The following is an 18,277-nucleotide window of genomic DNA, read 5'->3' as shown; positions in this document are numbered from 1 at the left end:
GGCTATTATGGCACCTGTAAATCTTCTACTAACTAGTTATACTGAGAATATATGGGATAAACAAGTAGACTCTTACATCAAAGATGATAAACCTCAAGAGCATCGAGAAAACACGATCTTGTCGTTACTTGTTGTATACTACTACTAACCTATTATGCCACTCTAATCCTATGCAGTTAATACCAATCACCCAAATATACGCCTCTCAAACTTCAAAATCTCACGCGACGTGTCCCTTGGGAAGCAATGTCCATTGCCCTCCACAAGAGCACTTACGTTGTTGACCCAGAACAAATGTAAACCCAGAGCGACTCCCAAACACATCCTCCATGACCGCAGTACACCTCGAGCACCGTCTCCACTGCTTGTTGGGGGAGGGTCTGATCTGCATGCGTTTGAACACATCCACATACACCATGCCCCGTGCCTTCTTCGCTGCCAAGCTATGTTCGTCATCCTGGACTTCGAGAAGATCGTAATTTGCAAAGAACAACCGGCCTGGATCTATAGTGTTCCGAAACGCTGGCAAGTCTGCGTTGAAGAACTTCTTGATGATCTGGAGGAACGGTGCAGGGGGCGCAGCTGAGAGAAGGATGGAGAGCTCCATCTGAACGCGGGCCGCCTTCATCGTCATATCCAGCTGCTTCCCCTGAGACTGATTATTTTGGCTTTTGGCGAGGGATGGAAGGAAGATTTGATAGGCTTGTCGGATCTCATTACTCAGACCTGTGAGAAGAGTCTCAACCTCAGACACTTTGACGAGAGCTGAAGATGTAACCTGTTGCATTGCCTGGTATGCTTGTTGTAGTTGAGGGGCTGCTCGACCGCTAGCTGCACCTTCGACGACAGCCGATTGCTTTCGATAGAACTCGATAGCCCTGCCGCTTAGGGCCTCAAGGTGTGCCAGTCTGCGGCAAATGGCCGAAAGAAATCCTCGACTAGAGGAGCTCATCAAGAAATGAAAAGCGACATTGTTCTTCTCGTGAAGATAAGGAGCAAGCTCATGAAAACGTTCACGAGTCAAGAGCTCTTGGAAATGATTATCGTTCATAAGCTCGAAGAGACAATCCATGAGCCAAGCGATCAGATCCAGCGCCCATCGTGCACAACCGACAAGTGTCTCAATGACTTCTGTATTGATGTGAGTAGCTATAAACAAACCAAAGGAGTATGCAGGATAACTTACCAGGATCATCAAGGGGGCTCAGCTTTTCCCTAACAGTGACTGGTGTATTACTGGCAATTGTGATGAGGACTACTACGTTCCGCACATTCAGAAATAGCATCGAGAACTTGCCCTGGAAAGATCGAGGATGAAAGTCTCCACGGAATCCGAGTGCGTTCATTATACTGAGGCAATACTGCAGAGATCCATTCCTGACAAGTGAATCATGATGGATCTCTTCAGAGTAATCGATCTGGATCTTCAGAATTCTGATAAGTTCGGTCACCAAATCCTGGACGAATCCTATTTTTTGTGAGCAGACATGCGGGAGATATAAAAAGATGGACGTACTCTTCTTGGTAGTATACGGTCGTATAATGGCAAGTAGATCATCATAGTTGTTCTGGTAGAACATTGACGGTGCTGCGGTCACGGTTAAGGCCGCAATGCTGCCACAATATTGAGCTGCACTTGGTTAGTAACTCGCCAATCCTCTCATCATTAACATACCATCGTGCATAGAATTTCCAATATCACCCATAGGGTAATGCAGTTTGTTCCACTTGATCTTTCCATCTTCGCCCATTTGCACCATGGAACAATAAGTAGGGGAGAATGCAACTTGCTGGCCTACAACTCTTGTTAGACAAGATCAACACTCTGGAATATAGATACTTACATGGCCCTTCATCTGTAAAACTCCAGCCTACTTGTCGAAGGTTCTGAACCTTATTCAACTCCTGGGTTGTATATAGTTCTTCGAACGTCAGTCGGTCACGGTATTCTACAGTGCCATCTGCGAAAGCCAGGACCAGGATTTTGCCAAAACTGGTAGTTTGGAACGCAACCACAACCTTGTTGGCCATAACAGGAGCAACCTTCTGCAGCTGTGTCACCGCGGGTAGCTCTGAAGAGATGCTGTTTCGTCGACTTCCGAGCTGCTCATAGGCTGATGGCAGGTTCTGCTTTTGCTCGATAGCTTCCCATCGATCAACGATACTCTGACTCCCCTGGTACGAGCTCTCAGTAGGAGTGCGTGACCGTGCCGTGACAATCATGGGCGGTGTGGTGTTCTTGCCCGTGTTATCAATCACAGAAGGAAGAACTTCCAAGTGAGACAGCTCGATCATGGATGTGTCGAGGCTCGAATCACCAGGGCCACCTTGAAGCCAGTTTGTGGTGGCCAAATGTTTCTCAACCAGAGAAGGGCTTAGGTTTCCTGCGGGCCGACCAGTCGCCTTGTCCGCTTGTGATGCTTGGCCCCATTGAATCTCGATTTTGATTAGTTTCAGCTGCTTTGAGGTTGTAGCAACGGCGAGAAGGAGGTGTTCTGCCAGCTGTTAGTGACAAACGCAAAGCAATACGATAGGTTGGATGCATACTCTTTTCGGATGCAAAAGATGCATGTGTAATGAGCTCATCAGAAGCACTTATACTTTCAAGCTCCATGGTGGTCTCCTCAAGTCGATTGGTATTCTGTGACCAAAACATCCTGATAACGCCATGCGTTGTGATAGTGAGCAGGGCACTCTTGGCAGGGCTGGGGTGGGTTGGTCCTCCAGCATGAACGAATGAGCTTTCATAGGTATACCCATTGCCATGTTTTGTAGCTGGCCCATACATGACATTGTATGATGACTGCTAAAAGTCAGAAACACTGATAAACCTCATCAAGCAACACATACCTGCTGATTTGGAGGAGCAACGTTAAGCCAGTAAGCACCGACGACGGTATGCACATCGTCAGTTGGGTCAGCGTCCCATTTCCGTTGAGGGAAAGGGTGATTTAGTGAGATAGAGAAGCTGACGATAGAGACGCGACCAACGGCATCTATTACCGCTAGGTCTGGACTGCTGGTACCAGCCCATACCAAGTGAACGATAGGAATGGTTGGGAGGCCTTTGACAAAGGGGCATGTGGTGGGTTCACTGAGGTCCCAGGAGCCATCTTCTGGGGAGCGTCGCAGAAAGCGAAGTTCAAGGTTCTGACCATCAGGTGTGATGTTGGCAATCGTTCCTGTCCTTGACCACGCCACAGTCCTATCGAGGGTTAGCAAAAACGTGCATAAGTGCCTGCGGGCTGAGCTGAGCCTTCTTACTGGCAACATCCTCGAATCCTGATATCGTCCATTCTTTGTTGGAGCTGTTTACTCTGCGCCCTCACGGGCAGAGACAGACCAACTCCATCGCCGAAAAGGTCATCTACATCGTTGAGTTCCACTGGCATGGGGTTATCCAGGATGAGCGGCATCTTTTCCGATGTCATCGGTGGTAGTACGGGGTATCAAGAAAGAATACTCAAAAAAACAATAGTGGATGGAAAGTGAAGTTTTTACATCAAGATAACAAACGCGATGAGTGAATATATATCATGATTCAGTTATAGTTTTTACCTGGTCCGCACGATGACCTAAAGTTTAAGTGATAAGAGAGGCTGAAGAAGAAGTCAAATGTTGACTGAGGTAAGAAAGGCTGAGGCTTCCTCGAGGCTGAAGCCAAATGTGCCGTCCTGTAAGCTGTATCATTGGTTCAGAGCTGTTAATGAGTGGATGCGCAATTTATAGAATGACCGTGTTTTGACCAATGAACGACACGACACGTCTTGTTAGTTTACACGAAGAGTGCTGCACATGTCTTGAATACTATGTGACTCTTATCTGTAATATATTTCCAATACGAATGCCATTCAGCAGTGCATAATACATTGGTGGTTGGTCCCATTCGCTCATTTACAAAGGAGCTTATGGTCCGATTGACCTGGAAACATGACCTTGACCCAGTAAGTTCCGTGATTCTTGTGCTACCATATTTGAGTTCAGACATACGACTAACACTCGAGAGTACACAAGAATCATTGGCCAATGCTGAATCTGATCCCCTCGAATAAAACAACGAAGCACCTTCTACCATTCTCGCCTGATCCATTTGAGAGTCCCTTTTCACCTCCTCAACACACCATCTAGTTCAGAAGCTGGACCTTGCTTTCTATCTGACACACCGGGAACACCCTGTTCAACTCCGCGATAGTTCATCGGGCACTGGTACATCTCGTAAAGAGCCATAGTTAGTCCTCCCACCGGAAGATGGAGCCATTCTTCCACCACAGACCTCTCAAGGCACGTGTATGATGAATCTCATATGCGCGACAGAATCAGACCGCATGTTGTGGCGCTGAGAAGCGAAGCCTGAAGCTTGCATCGCATCGTCTGTGCATCGCACGTCGTGATCCACACTCCGCCAAACAGTTTCAGGTTGATGTAGCACAACTAGACTACACTATTTCCCTCGACGATAGAAACATACTCCATAATTCCCTACACCGCATCATGATTTTCTAGTACCTATACGGTGTTTGATCCGTGATCGAAACTTGGACCTTGTTATCTTTCTCGTAGGGCGAATCCCACAAGCCGCGCAACCCGAGGACAACTAGGCAGAGTCCTCCTGAGGTCTTGAAAGAGTTTCAACAGTGGGGGAAACATATTCCACGGACCTACACGGACGCTGACAGTGCCTTGACTCCGATATGTCATCTACCTAGTTATATCTGAGTCTTGTAAGTGGTAACTGCCGACAGGTCCGGGACCTCTACAAGATCCATGCCTTCCAGACCAGGTACAAAACTCATGAGATCAAGATGGAAAATTCCCGAAACTTAAAGAAGTATTCGATACAGCTAAGGACCAAGGAAATCACCAATGCGGAAATGCTTGCACTCGCAAGTAGATGTACTTCGTATAAGGGCCCTGTGTCTGTTGCACCGGGCCATGGGTTGAAACTGCATACTACCATAGTATGTCCGTGAACACACTTTGAGCAACCTAGAGCAAATTCAACTCCAAGAGTCTGCAGGACAACGTGTACTCGTGTCACCGACATCATTGGTAGCAGAAGTTTAGGATTCGTAGGATCCAGATCCGTAAATGCCGAACCCCTTTAATAGAGCCAACAATACCGCTTCTACGGAGCTCCCGAATGCTACCAGGGACAGCAGACAGCGAAAAGGCAGCGTCGTGATAGCTGGCTTGACCCAAGATCAGGGTTGAATGCGGCACAGCAAATGTATGTTCCAGGGGCTTGTTTTTGAGCTGAGTTGGTTGAGCAAGATATTATCCAAGACAGGCTGTCCTATTGTCCAACTACACACTACTCGGCGGGCTCTCCGAGAGATCTTCAGAATAAATGCTACAAACTCGGGTCAGATTCCCAAAGCGATATGGCTGGTTGGTGGGATTAAAGTCAATCTAGCGGAGCGCTTCAAGGGTCTTACTGTGAGTGAGTTGGCCTGTGACCAGTGGTATTAGGCGTCGCTTAAACAGATTGAACAGCGAAGTACTCTGCTTGTCAGATATCAGCCCTTGCACGCCGTAGTATGATAGCGTTGCATGGGAATCTGTCACTTGGATGAGCTAAGAAATGTCTGGAAGTGATGAGCACTATCAATGCCTTGAGCAGGCAGGTGATTGTGATCATTAACTTGGTCCCTTGTGGGGGTGATGAATTTGAAAGCTGGAAATAAGGTGGATAGACCGACAAGTTATATTGATCGGTACCAAGAAGCCGAAGTCTACCCAGAATATTACGCGGGGACACCTAATAATAAACAATCTTGGGTTTCATCAACTCTTATCATAAAGTTGATGTGGTAAGGTTACCCTGGTACCGATGAGTTGTTCGCCAGTTATGCTGACTGTCATTGGCATTATTCGCTGTCGATATAATAACAAGACATGATATGGTGTGCGGTGCGTGTCGGAAACTTAGCTGAACACGTCTATCTCATAATGGAACCAAGAAACGTGGATCTGCAGATGTTTGCTTTTTTAGGTCGCTTCAGGTGTGACCCTCCCGCCGTCGTGCGTCTTTGCTTCCTTCAACTGTGGAGGTAATAATGGAAGAAGTCCGATGAATTGCGGTCTTCAAGTCATAAACTTCAGTGCCCCAGAAATGAGCTAAACCAACTCAGGGGTAGAAAAGCGGCTTCACCCTCAGTCACTCGATTGTGACTCCAGTCCCACTCAAGTACGAATTATCTTGACTTAAGCCTCAGTGATACCTATTCGAGACAGTCCGGTTACAGCGCCTGAATGAATGTCAGCATAAACACACCAACAAGTCAGGTACTGTGCAGATTGTAGCTGCACTTGTCCCAATAGAGGTTGGCTTATCGACCTCTGTGCCCGGAAACTTGGGACTCCGCTGCACTGCTAGACCCAGAGGCTAAGCAGATTGGCTTTTGGGTTGGGTTTTGGGAGGTGGGTTCACCGTTCATGAACCCACCTCGCCAACTGTTGTGGTGTTGCCAGGGAGTTGGGACCAGTTACCTGCAGCACAGCGTTAAGCTAAGCTACAGGGATCGAGGTTGATGGTGATGGGACGGGCATCGACATATTCTGAAGCACCGCCGTGATTTCTGAGCAGAAAGCGGTCGTATCCATCCATGCCTGCTCGCTAGGGACTCGTTCCATACGAATCTGGCCTCGATGCCGGAGCTGACGCCCATTAAGACACGACACAGCAGCACACGACACCACGACGCACGGCACGGAACGGCGCGACATTTGGACTGAGGTTTGGTTAACTCTTCGGAGTATTATTCCTTAGAATTTGTGTTATGTATGGAGTAGGTATCCGTAGTTGACCGAACTTCTTTTCCTTCTTCTTTTCCTCTCTTTCTTCCATCTCCATTGTATCACATGTACACTTCAGGGACAACAACGAATTTTGACGCCAACCTACCAACCTTTAACGCCAAAGTCACATCGTCGATTTCTGCATTGCCTCAGACACTTTGTCACCCCTAACGTTCTCTCACCGCTGCTGGGAGCTAATTCGAGTTTGGTCCTCGAGCAATTGGCAAATTCCGTGTCTACTACTACCGTGCTGTACCTTACTTTTTAGTTGAGGCTTGGCTCTTGTACCCGCTTAACCAAAATTGAAGCCGTGCTTGCCCTTTTACGATCTCTATTTACGGCACTTTACAACGAGTCCTCGGGAATTGCATTCGCTTATGAACTTTGACCGTTGAAATATTTCGACGAGGCACGAGCAAAAATAATAGCATCTTCCACAATTACCGATCTGCCTCTCATATCGACTCTTCCCGAATCGACACTTTGTTTACTGCAACTCTCCTCCTTGCAAACCTTCGACTTCGATCGGCCCTCGTTTACCGGTAGACACTGTCAACCGAGTGTCAATCACATCCCACAGCAAGGGACGAGGAGTGTAGGAACGGTGCCTGCGGGGGCCAACTTGACAGCAGTGGACCTTGCATCGCCGTTCCTTTCCGATTGCCTCATGATCAGCAGTCACTAGGTAGCTAGCTATTCGGCCTCATCACCACTCCCTGTCGCCAAATCTCGACAACCCTGCTGCGCAGCTCTAGCACGAGCCGAAGTCTCAACTCGACTTCGTCATGGGCCAGGGTGATGGAATTGCAGCGTTGGATTCGACCCTGATGTGGAACGAGGATCAATGGCCAAATCGAGCTGAAGCAGTGGTGGCTCTCGACAGCAATAACATGAATCCAAGAGATAGCGGCAGCGTTATTAGCCAGGGCCCAGGCCGACCTGATGATATTATGAGCTTCTTCGACAACGAGACTCTCTCCTCGGGTTCTGCAAGTTTATCTCAACCACTTTATCCTAGACCTCTGCATCACTACCCAAATCAACCGAGTCACATCAACAAGAGCCGCATACATGCACAACCCTCGCATGTGTATGCACCCGTTTTCGAAACCATGCATTCTCTACAGCGCCCAAAGCCACCACTGCAGCCGCAACGCCGACGCCGTATTCCCACAAAGCTCGATACTAACGATTCTGCGGATACCAGCGCCATGGATCAAAGCCAAGGCCTCGGTGATCACAGCTTTTTACTGCCTTCTCGACCTATCAGCATTGCGACTACAGATGCAACGACCACAACAGATGATCCAACATGCAGTATGAGCTTGTATCGCGCCTGGGCAGAAGAGGAGCAGATCGAGCTACGAATACAGTCGGAGACAAGTCCTGATAACGATAACCTACGGCACAACTCGCAATATCATGACTTGCTCAGTGAAATCGATACAGAGTGCCTCTTTCCCGACGATGGCCTCACTGCAGATCACCGTCCATCATCTTCCCGCAGTCACCTACTTCAGTGGCGACGTAGTCCAAGCGCCGCTGCTTCCACTTCTTCAAAACATCAGAGGGTATCTTCCGATGTCCAGCCTCCGACCACAGATAATCGACCATCAACAATCATTACGAGACAAGAATTCGAGGCTCTTCCACCAACGATTCAACGAAAAGTAAGTTCGTGGCTTTCATTGCTTTGCGGATCCCTTGCCGCGTGTCCCATATTTTGTTTCTCACGGTTGTTTCGATACTACCATAAGGGAGTCGCAGCAGATGAAGATTTGAGGCCCCTAGTGATGCGATCAATCGATTTCTCATGCCACCGCAATCCTCATCACCCTTTGCTTTTTCAGCGAAACAAGGTTTCACATTTCGACAAGCGTCTCTGCCCGTCTCGTATGGGTTAGTTTATGGGGTTTGGCGGTACGAAATCAATATGACTTGGCGAGGTTGAGTCTACTGTGTGTACCTGCCTGCATATGGGTCCTCTTGCAGCTGCCGGGGGCTAGTCGCCGCCTAATCGTCAAATGGAGGAACCCAGGGACCTTGAGGAAGGGGGAACCATCAGGAATCGCTAAAAGAAGCCACTGTCCAATACCCATGTCTAGTCCTTGCCCTGTCTGGTTTGGCTCGCGGTGGCCGTTTGGGCGGCTCCACGCACTTCGTCCGCTCAGTGCCTAGCCATTGGCCGATCCTCCCATGTCTTGTCTACGCAACCCCTGATACAAACCAGACAGGAGCAAGAAAGTGCTCGCTTTCGATCAGCAATCACATCCCCCCAACGTAAGGCGCTGTGACGACGCCCTAGACGTGCAGTTCCTGGATGATCCATGCCACCCGGTGCACCAACGTGCTTGTGTACCAGCAATCACCAGGCGTCATACACCCAAGACATTCGAGTCGTGCCCCACGAGCCTTTTAGTCGACAACTCTCTGCATTAGCTCTGCCGTTTCGTTCCTGAATTGAGACATAACCATTCCCGCCCCTCTACTGTACCTTAAGAACCAGGGTTTCCCCTTCATGACTTATCTGCATTTTCATGTTTGCTCTATTTAGTGAAATTGCTACATGAGCTATATCATCTGGTGTCTCGTACTGAACATTTCTCCTTGACAGTACTTCTCAACTATCGAGCGATCGCAACTAGCTCAATCACCCGACCTTGGACATTGTCAACGGCCCGGTAGCGTCGGACAAGATCAACTTCTCTCCTCTTGGACACCACTCCCCAAACCTAGAGGGAGCTACGAGCATCAAGAAAGGCCTATTACTTCGGATGATTCTATCCTGCGCACAGATTGCCCACGAATTACTGAAACAGACCAAAAATTCTACGCCAACCTTCCTGAAAAGATAAAACGCCGCCACCTTACAGAGGAGGAGCTCCAGTTGGCGTATAAGTCACAAAACACTTTCACCAACGCGCCAGAAGCAGTATCGGACAAATCCGACAAACTCCCGTCTAAAGAGATCAAAATGCCGTCGCCACTCCCAAGTCCTGGATTGTCTGAAGGAACGTCGTCATTCTCGGGTATGCTGTCAAGGCAAAATGACAGAGGCATGCCGAGCTCAGACATTAAGCGGTCGGATTCCTTCTATGATAGTTTCCGGTGGCTTGACGATGAAGAGGGTTTGGATCTACGTTTATATCTCGATGACTATCACATCAACCTGCGAGAGGAGATACCGGTTCCCAACAAGAGCCGGAGACCATCGTTCCGCCGCCATTTGTCAATTAATAAGCTACCTTTTGGAAAACCCTCTGTCAATGGACTAGGAGAAGGCCCTGCTTCCCCCACCGCTCTACCGCCGTCTGCCTCGCACAGTTCTAGCGTTGGCTCATCTGGCCATGTGCGGAAGAAGTCTCGTGCTCGCGCGCTGTCGTTGATATCTGCCAACAGACAAACACCCTTGGCCTCTCCCTCTCCCTTGACCCCACCCCTCGACCCTTCTGCAGCTCATTACCGAGACCCTGAGGCTCGAAAGAAGCTTCGGGCGTATCTCGCTTCACCGCAGAAATTTGATGAGGCCATTGAGTTTGGATTCTCTTCCAAAGACGGACCCCGACCACACACGGGATTCAACAAGGCCTCTGCATACGAGCCGGACAGATTGCGAAGCTTTTTGGAAGATGATCGATCGTCAAGATACAGCGACGATGCTTCTGCAGCTGAACCTGATTCTCCAAAAACTCCTCAATTGTTCGACAAGACACCTCATATTCGATCTCTACGAAGCAGCATCGAGCACTCATCATACTCAAGAGGAGAGAAATCTATATACGACCCAGCAGCGAGTCGAGAAATGACACTTCGCATGACTTTGACACGGCCAGATCTTCGCCAAAGCGAGGACCAGATCTATGGCTGGAAACAAACTGGTAGTCGAGTGAGCTCAAGTCGTGGAGAGCATACACCTAGCTCAGCCTCGTACGCTCGTGAAGGAAATCCCAAACAGAGCATTGAAAGACAGCTCGCTGCTCTAGACCAGTGGGAAGATCCTGTCGATCATGACAACCGCACCGTGAAAAGATTCTGGAATCGAGTCAAGCGGTCATAGTCCGAGCCATAGCGCCACAGCGCAACCACCTGCACCGGTGCATTCAGCACCTAGGCGTTTCAGACTATATCAAAATATCCTAACCCAAATCATGTATGGGTTGTCAATCTTTGAGCAGCAAGCATTATTTTATACATTCTTTTGTTTTTTCTTTACTACCAAATACCCCAAATCGTTTAATTGCTATCTTAGACCTGTCACTACATCGCATTTGCTATGGTCCGGTTTATATATAGGCATTTACATGAGCAAAACAGTCTCGGTTACTCATTGGAAGGAGTTGAGGGAGTTTGTCTAATATTTTGGTGTATCCGTTGCGTTGAGAAATAATCTTGGCTGCAATGGCATTAGACATGAATAGAACAAGGTCTACTTCACAGACTATATCACAGCAAGCATGGCGCAAAAGGGGTTTCGGAATCGCAAATATAAATCAAATATGATGGACATATAGCTCTGAGCTGCACGGATCTATCCATACAATACCACTTAGTGACATTGGCAACAACTCAATAGTGCCTTTGTGACTAGTCATAGTTGTCGAAATCGCTTCAATTACACTATTCGTGCAATATCTTGAGGTCCTTATCCCAGTCCACCGGACGTTATAACATGAGCTATCAGCCAAGCAATTGGATTCTTTGTCATGCAGCCAGCACGGATATATCACACGGCAAGTGTGATACCCGTGCATCTATCACCAAACCATGAGTTTTTCGCAAAAGAAATGACCGGAACGAATATCCACTTCCGGTCACTACCTCCTTGTTTGTGCCTCAGATAGTTCATGCGAGTCTTAGCTGGCATGTCTGAGCTGAATGATTACTGTCAGCATGATCTTCAGGGGGATTGAAGTTGGTGTATGATGAGTAAGATCATACCCTCTGCGACAATGAGTGTGTCTCGTTCTTGTGGAGTGAGTTATGTAGCCAAAGCACATTTGAAGTGATGATTATAACATGGTGTCTGCCTGTCTTCCTGTTCTATATCTCCTACTATACTAGTCCTATCTTCTTACCAAACGCTCATATCATTCCATCGCATTCATCTTTTCAGCAAATAAGAAAAAGTCTCCCAATAACACACCATATCATAGTACAGTCCTGATTTCACGTCGTAGCTCGTACATTCTTCTTGCTCAAACCTCTTCGTCGCTCTCCTCACCGAGCAGCTCGCCCTCGTCGTCATCGACCATGGAGTAATCGCCCCGTCCTCGGGCGAAGCTATCACGTGTGGTATATCGTCTTGACCAGTTGCCCCCTCTGCTTCGGTTTGAGACGCGCTCGTAGACTCCAGTGGCGGATCGCCAGATGGAAGTCAGGACGAGTGGTAGGGCAGCAACAACGGCTGCCAGCGCTGAAATGGCAATGACGGGATACTTGATCCAAGGTTGCTCGCTGTCAAAGGTTGCACTGTTATCACCCAGTCGAATCTGACCAAATTTGCCGCTCCAGTTGCGCCAAGCATACCAGCCAAAAGCGGCTGCCAGTCCAATGGGGATGATGATAGCAAAGAAAATAGCCCAGCCTGAAGCGCCACGCTTGCGTTCAAACTCCTCCTCGTGTCCTGCGCAAGCGTGCTCTGTAGAGGTCTTATCCAGCTCTTGGCCACCTTCGCAGGTGGTTAAGGGGATGCGACGGTATCCTGTAGGGTCGAAGTACGATGTCTCATTGGGATGTTGCTTACACCACTCCTCGCCCGAGATCGCATCATGGTCCGGAACCAGAGTGCATTGCCCATGATTGTCTAGTTCGAAGTTATATGCACTGCGACTTATTAGTCTATATTCTCGAAAACGTTCAGTTGCCATATACTTACCATTCAAAATCTCGCCGAGTACACTCGCAATTTTCGTATCCTCGCAATCGTGACATGCTTGCTTGATTGTAGCACTTGCGATCCGTCTTCTTTCGTAGATACTTGGCTTTATGTCCGAAAAGGCAATCATCCTTTTGGAGGGGATGCTTAGGAGACCAGAGATTGTAGTCTGAAGAAGAATCATCAGAGTACTTGCAAGGCTGATTTGTGAGTCCTGTAAAGTCGAGGTTGGCAGCGAAGAGTTTCTTGTCATCTGTTTGGTACCAAACCAGGAAGTTTCGGGAAGTTCCACTATGGACAGATGTCAAGTCTTGAATAGTAACTTCCTTGTCGGTGAACTTATAGTCAGTCCAAGTATTGCCCTCATCTGTTGAGTATGAGACAATATTTGACTTGACCTTGTTCCCGTGGGTAGCACGCTGTGCGAGCACAATGATCGAGCCCTGGTCACCATACTGCCACGTCCAAACACCTTTCTTAACGCTCTTCCAGTTGATTCCGCCATCAGCTGACATGAAAGTGTCAGCATCCTTGATATCTCCAAGGCTTGGTCCAACATTTCCATAACCAAAGATCAAACCAACAGCGGTGCTTGCTGAGAAAGTTCTGCCCTTGTTCTCTCGCTCAGTATAGTGATGTAGATGGAGAGCACATTTGCTATCACCCGAAGAGCTGCATGAATAAGACTTGCCATCGGCAGCCTTTGATGGAGGAGGGAGGAAACCCCATTCAGCACCGTCGTTATGCGAAATCTTCGTCTGAATCACCTTCTTTCCGCTCTTGTCATCAGGGTTCGCAACAGCATTGATAAGAGTGACACCCTCAAGACCCGCGACCTTTTCGAAATCCACGTAGCCCAGTTCATCTGAGTTGACATTGGATGCGCTGAGGACATATGTTGTACCGTTGGAGTTACTCTTGATTATTGACCCGCGCCGTCGGCCTTCGGAAAGATCAGTGGCGACAAATAGATTCACGGCATGGTTAGAGCTATCAAGAACGGTGTACAACGACGAGTGGGAGTCGTGGAAGTTGCGTGGGAATTGGGCTGCTTCGAAATGCTTTCCGTCCATACTAGCAATGGCTTGCAGGCCGGCGCTGTCCTTGCCATCTTCGGCAATCTCATCCGTTGCGAGGATAAACTCATTCATAGTTGCAAACGCTGCAACCGTGCCATTGTGAACAATCTTGTCGTCAGCAGAGAAGTCCTCTATGGTAACAATGGTTTTGTCGTTGTCGATGTTCTCGTCCTTGTAAACAAGACAAACGATTTGGTTCTGAGCGCGGAACTTGAAAGCAGAGTTTCCTGTGAACTCGCACTTGGTCGCGTAGCGTTGTAAAGTCTTCCAGTTGTCACCACGATCAGTGGAGATCGAGGCTTCAGGATAACAATTCTCACTACCCGCAACGTCACCACAGCGATTTCCGATCCAGATCATCCAGTCCTTCTTGTCTGGGTGGAAACTCATTGCCGCACTAGGATCGGAAAATGGTGTCTTAAAGCTGTGAAAGCTATGACCGCGGTCGATGGTGTAGATGACTTTTTCGGAATCTGTATGGAAGAAGACGACTTCCCTGAAGTAGGTATGAGGAATCAGTGCCAAGATATTCTCCTTTTCAAGGATGCGCTTCCAAGTTTTGCCATGATCAGCTGTGATCCATAGCTTGTTTTCCACTTCGACTCTACTGTCAGGTAGCTTCTCACCAATAGGTCGAGCAATAACAACTTCACTGGTAGGGCTCTCAGACTCGACACCCATGAGGTAGAATTTCTGCATGTCCTGGCCTTTGATGTCTGAGAACTCATTGACCTTGAGCGAAATTTCACCACTGGCCGGAGCACCAGGTGTCGAACCGCCACCTGAGCTGCCGCCGTCGGAGCACTTGCGTTCAACTGGGTCATCCTTCTGAGCGCCACTCTTTCGCGTGCATGTGTTTCCTGGAATAAGGCGCCACCCGGACGATCCCTTGAAAGTCTCGTCCTTTCCCTTACAAGAGCCCTCTGGAATGGGAATTGGCCCGACCTTCTTGCAGACCGTGTTGTCATCGGGATCCCTCTGAAAGTTGTAGTCGCATTCGAAGTCGGCATTGGTACATTCGCAATTCTCGATGACGGGTTCAGGATCACGGAAATCGGCCTTGAGGAAGCAATCTGCCGATTTCTTGCGGCGGTTGTATGTCTGCTTGTGACCCATGATGCAAGTTGCCTCTCCCTTGTCGTCGACACGTGCATACCATGACTCCATGTCCTTGCTTTCACAAGTGCGCTTCTCCATGCCCTCAAAGTTGATGGCAATCATGTGGAAGGTTCTGTCCTTCTCACCAACAAGCAGAAACTTGAGGCTCGTCGAATCCTGAGTAGTTGTCAGGATAACAGGTCTAACCTTCAGGCCATCAGGGAGCGGGGCAGACTCCCAGTTCTCTCCATAGTCCAGGGAGAAGGAAATCTTATCGACGTCCTCCTTGAGAGAATCCCTAACAGCGACCAATATACCACCTGTGTCACCGAATTCATACTTGTGAGGACCTTCGAGTGCCTTTTTCCATGACACGCCAGCATTGTCAGAAACATAAAGATTGGAACTCTCGAACTCGCCAAGCGCGGCGCCCGTGTTTCCATTGCCCATAACAAGACCAGGGGCCGGGCTCGAGAAGATGCGTCCGATATTGTCAATGTCTGTCATGGAATGTAGGTGAATGCGGTCTTGTCCAGCTTTGACTGGCTCAAAGGTTCTTCCATCATCAAATGTGATTTGAGTCACCACAACCTTCCTTGCGCTCTTTGCATCAACTTCCTTGCCGTTTTCAACGGTGTTGACCAGGAAGATACCTTGGATTCCACTGATTTTCTCGAAGTCGACGTGGCCCTTGACATTGCGGTTGGTATATGGGATGTTCTCTGTGAAGTATGTACCGTTCGAGTTGCTGGTGAAGATGACACCCATAGGCGTAGACGGGTGAGAAGTCATGACATCGACTTGAATGCTGTAGTTGGTGCTCTCGAGCACGGTGTAAGCTTCTTGGTTGATCTTGTGGGAATGATCGTGACTGTCGTCTGTGGGGAACATGGCTCGGTGCCAGAACTGAGCATCACTGGTAACGAAGAGAGTCATCTCATCACTGCCAGCGGATGACGAGGCAAGCAGAATAAAGCTCTTGACGGCTGCAATGCTAACAACACCGGTTACATCACGTTGACCATCCAAACTTGGCTCAAATTCGTCAAATTTTCCACCACTGCCCTTGGCAAAGAACTTATCCGAAACGCATAACTTCTGGCTTGTCTTGAAGAGGCTCAGGGGATCAGTAACGATGCAAAGAATCCTGGTCTTGTCCAGCTCAGCATCACCAGTTGTAAACTCTCGGTTTGCCTTGGCCCACCAGCAACCCGATGTGCTAGGACGCAGCTGCTGTACAGTCTTGAAACCATCAATCGTATATGTAGTTTCCTCGTCGCAGAAAATTCCATCGCAGTTCATGCCGTTGAAAATGATGCGCTTCGGGTCGCCGGCGTGGAAGACAAGAGTATCGGGTTGGAAAGCACTAGGCATTGTGCCACTGTTGAATTCACTCCAGCTTTTGCCACGGTCTTCGGTTTTGTAATGCTTCCGATCTTTTGTAAGAACAAAAGCAGCATTGGAGTCGAAAGGGTGAAGATATAAGAAGGTTGCGCTTCGGTCGGGGATGTCAGGGACTTGCGCCCATGTTTTGCCTGCATCTTCGGACCTCCAGATGTTTCTCTCCTCGATATCTTGGAAGACAACGACGTCACTGTCCTCAAAATAATTCAGGTTGAGAGGTGGATGCTTTGCAACGGAAGCGTCGACCGTCGGCTTATCCTGTTTTGCTGCCACAGCTGTCCATAGCAGCGAGAATACGAAGGCGCGCCATGAGAGTGCGGCCCAGGCTGAGGACCTCATCATTGCGGCGGAACTTGCAGTAAAGATATCATGAAGAAGCGAACACAGCCGGGAGGTGCGAGGATCTCGCAATTTCGAAAGAATCCGTGCAACAGAGAAGTGGCTGGCTCTGAAGTATCGTTATGAAGTCGTGTTTGAGATGTGTTGATGAGGTTTACCAGGCAGGACACTTTGCTCCTTACGAGTTAAGTTACGAGGCACGTCAGCAATGAGGCGGCAGCTGTTTCGTCTGGTTGGTGTGGCGTCGAACTTCGCCACACTAGTTGCTCCTTACACGTCAGTCTTTTAGTGAAGCGGCTGATGGTCTAAAAAAGATAAGATTAAGTGCTGGAGGAAAACGATTCACAGTACAATTTGCTGATAGCTATTCTGGAATTACCTAGGTAGCTAACATTATTCGACCTTTCTTTCTTTCCCTTTAAAAATGCTGGAATGCATGAAGTGGCGCCATCAGCAATTATCAGCGCCTCGGATACCTAGTCTAAATTGTCATGGTTGGAAGATCGCATTCTTGGCGCCGATGATCAGTGAATAACCTCGAACTAGAAAAGCCGAGCATTCAAATGGAGACTTTATGAATGTTGAATTCCAGTAGTTTATGCATATTGTGCAATGGCGAACCCACTGAGCCTGAATGATCATGCCCGTTATGAAGAACTTTTAACATCACAAATGAAGCATTAGGTTGTGCCTTTATTGGATTGCACTATGAATCAATGAGGATCAGATAAGATAGCACATGTTAGCCTATAAGTTCATCTACTTACTACTTGATGCTCTCAGGAACATATATGAGCGCTCATACAGATATTCATGGATAGGTACATGCTCCGCCTAGAATCTCGTGAAGGTTGCACATTAACGGCAGCATCGAATCCGTGACGCCCCATAGGGCTAAGTTATAGCGAGCTTCTGTTTACTGGTGAGTAACACATGCAGATCAAGTCTTTCGCGTCAGAGTTTCCATCACTGATGAATTTGTGACAAATATTACACCATTAGAGGAAACCTCTATACATCAGCCATAGCCTTTGATGGCGACAGAGCAACACGACAATGCCCAGATATTCCTAGATAGGAAAGGTGTATCAAAGGAGCTGAAACGCTGTGGAGTAGCGAGGTGATGCGGCCCCTGGTTCAGCCTGGGGCTCCGTATTTCTCAGGTACGGTACATTAGTCTCACATGGAAGCCATGCCCGTTTTAGACGTAGACTCAAATTGTGGCACAGACGCGTACGAGCATAATAAGCATACATTATCGATGCATTGACTTAATATGAACCAAGTGACGCTTTGCCGCTGAACCGTAAGGAGAGATATCACCTGCATATAATGGCACTGGCCTGACTGCGTTCTCGAAACTTGTGACAAGAGCCAATCTGACCTTAATATTCATCCCGTCTACAAGTGGGACTCGAGAGCAACTTGGATCCATGTTGTTAGTGCCAATACGACCTCACCTAGGCAAACGAAACTAAACAAACAAGACAAACAAATCCATAAGGATGAAGGTGGGCCTAATAAGAGTTATGTGTACCGCTCAAGCAATATAGATCGATGTAGCAGTTTTGGTTGAATGTCGAGATACCCCGGTTTAAAGGTCCGAAACGTGGAAGGGAGGTCCTATCTGAGTGAGTACCTAGTAGTGAGCCGACTGTCAATACCTTCAGGGCTATTTACAAGA

At 48.3% G+C, this 18,277-nt stretch overlaps 3 protein-coding genes across 3 annotated transcripts; 1 reads left to right on the top strand and 2 right to left on the bottom strand.

The window, feature by feature from the left end:
• Positions 1–112: 112 nt before the first annotated feature.
• BKA55DRAFT_550480 (mediator complex, subunit Med16) lies at positions 113–3,771 on the bottom strand. The gene is made up of 8 exons (XM_046191272.1): positions 3,265–3,771; positions 2,851–3,205; positions 2,548–2,803; positions 1,845–2,495; positions 1,676–1,795; positions 1,517–1,630; positions 1,187–1,468; positions 113–1,131 (listed from the first exon to the last, which is right to left on the bottom strand). Exons 1-8 carry the CDS (start codon positions 3,429–3,431, stop codon positions 221–223), a joined length of 2,856 nt encoding a protein of 951 aa, XP_046056823.1. The 5' UTR covers positions 3,432–3,771; the 3' UTR covers positions 113–220.
• A 3,384-nt stretch (positions 3,772–7,155) lies between these two features.
• On the top strand, positions 7,156–11,072 carry BKA55DRAFT_32218 (uncharacterized protein). Its single transcript, XM_046185689.1, has 2 exons — positions 7,156–8,468; positions 9,413–11,072. Exons 1-2 carry the CDS (start codon positions 7,584–7,586, stop codon positions 10,853–10,855), a joined length of 2,328 nt encoding a protein of 775 aa, XP_046056822.1. The 5' UTR covers positions 7,156–7,583; the 3' UTR covers positions 10,856–11,072.
• A 921-nt stretch (positions 11,073–11,993) lies between these two features.
• BKA55DRAFT_497557 (uncharacterized protein) lies at positions 11,994–16,596 on the bottom strand (the record flags this gene model as incomplete). Its single annotated transcript, XM_046186481.1, has 2 exons — positions 11,994–12,621; positions 12,674–16,596. The coding sequence occupies 2 exons, from the start codon at positions 16,594–16,596 to the stop codon at positions 11,994–11,996; spliced, it is 4,551 nt and encodes a 1,516-aa protein (XP_046056821.1).
• Between the last annotated feature and the right edge of the window lie 1,681 nt (positions 16,597–18,277).

This window comes from Fusarium redolens, assembly GCF_020744475.1.
Source record: "Fusarium redolens strain MPI-CAGE-AT-0023 chromosome Unknown BKA55scaffold_1, whole genome shotgun sequence".
Taxonomy (NCBI): domain Eukaryota; kingdom Fungi; phylum Ascomycota; class Sordariomycetes; order Hypocreales; family Nectriaceae; genus Fusarium; species Fusarium redolens.
Note: the sequence above shows the minus strand (reverse complement) of the source record. Positions and strands in the feature narration are given on the sequence as shown.

Bases quoted from the DNA above. Each gene is read 5' to 3' on its own strand.
- BKA55DRAFT_550480 (XM_046191272.1), bottom strand. From the start codon at position 3,431: ATGACATCGGAAAAGATGCCGCTCATCCTGGATAACCCCATGCCAGTG. The intron at 1,796-1,844 runs GTAAGTATCTAT...CAAGAGTTGTAG, and splicing joins TTTTACAGATGAAGGGCCAT to GCCAGCAAGTTGCATTCTCC. The intron at 1,132-1,186 runs GTAAGTTATCCT...ACATCAATACAG, and splicing joins GAGCCCCCTTGATGATCCTG to AAGTCATTGAGACACTTGTC.
- BKA55DRAFT_32218 (XM_046185689.1), top strand. From the start codon at position 7,584: ATGGGCCAGGGTGATGGAATTGCAGCGTTGGATTCGACCCTGATGTGG. The intron at 8,469-9,412 runs GTAAGTTCGTGG...TCTCCTTGACAG, and splicing joins CACCAACGATTCAACGAAAA to TACTTCTCAACTATCGAGCG.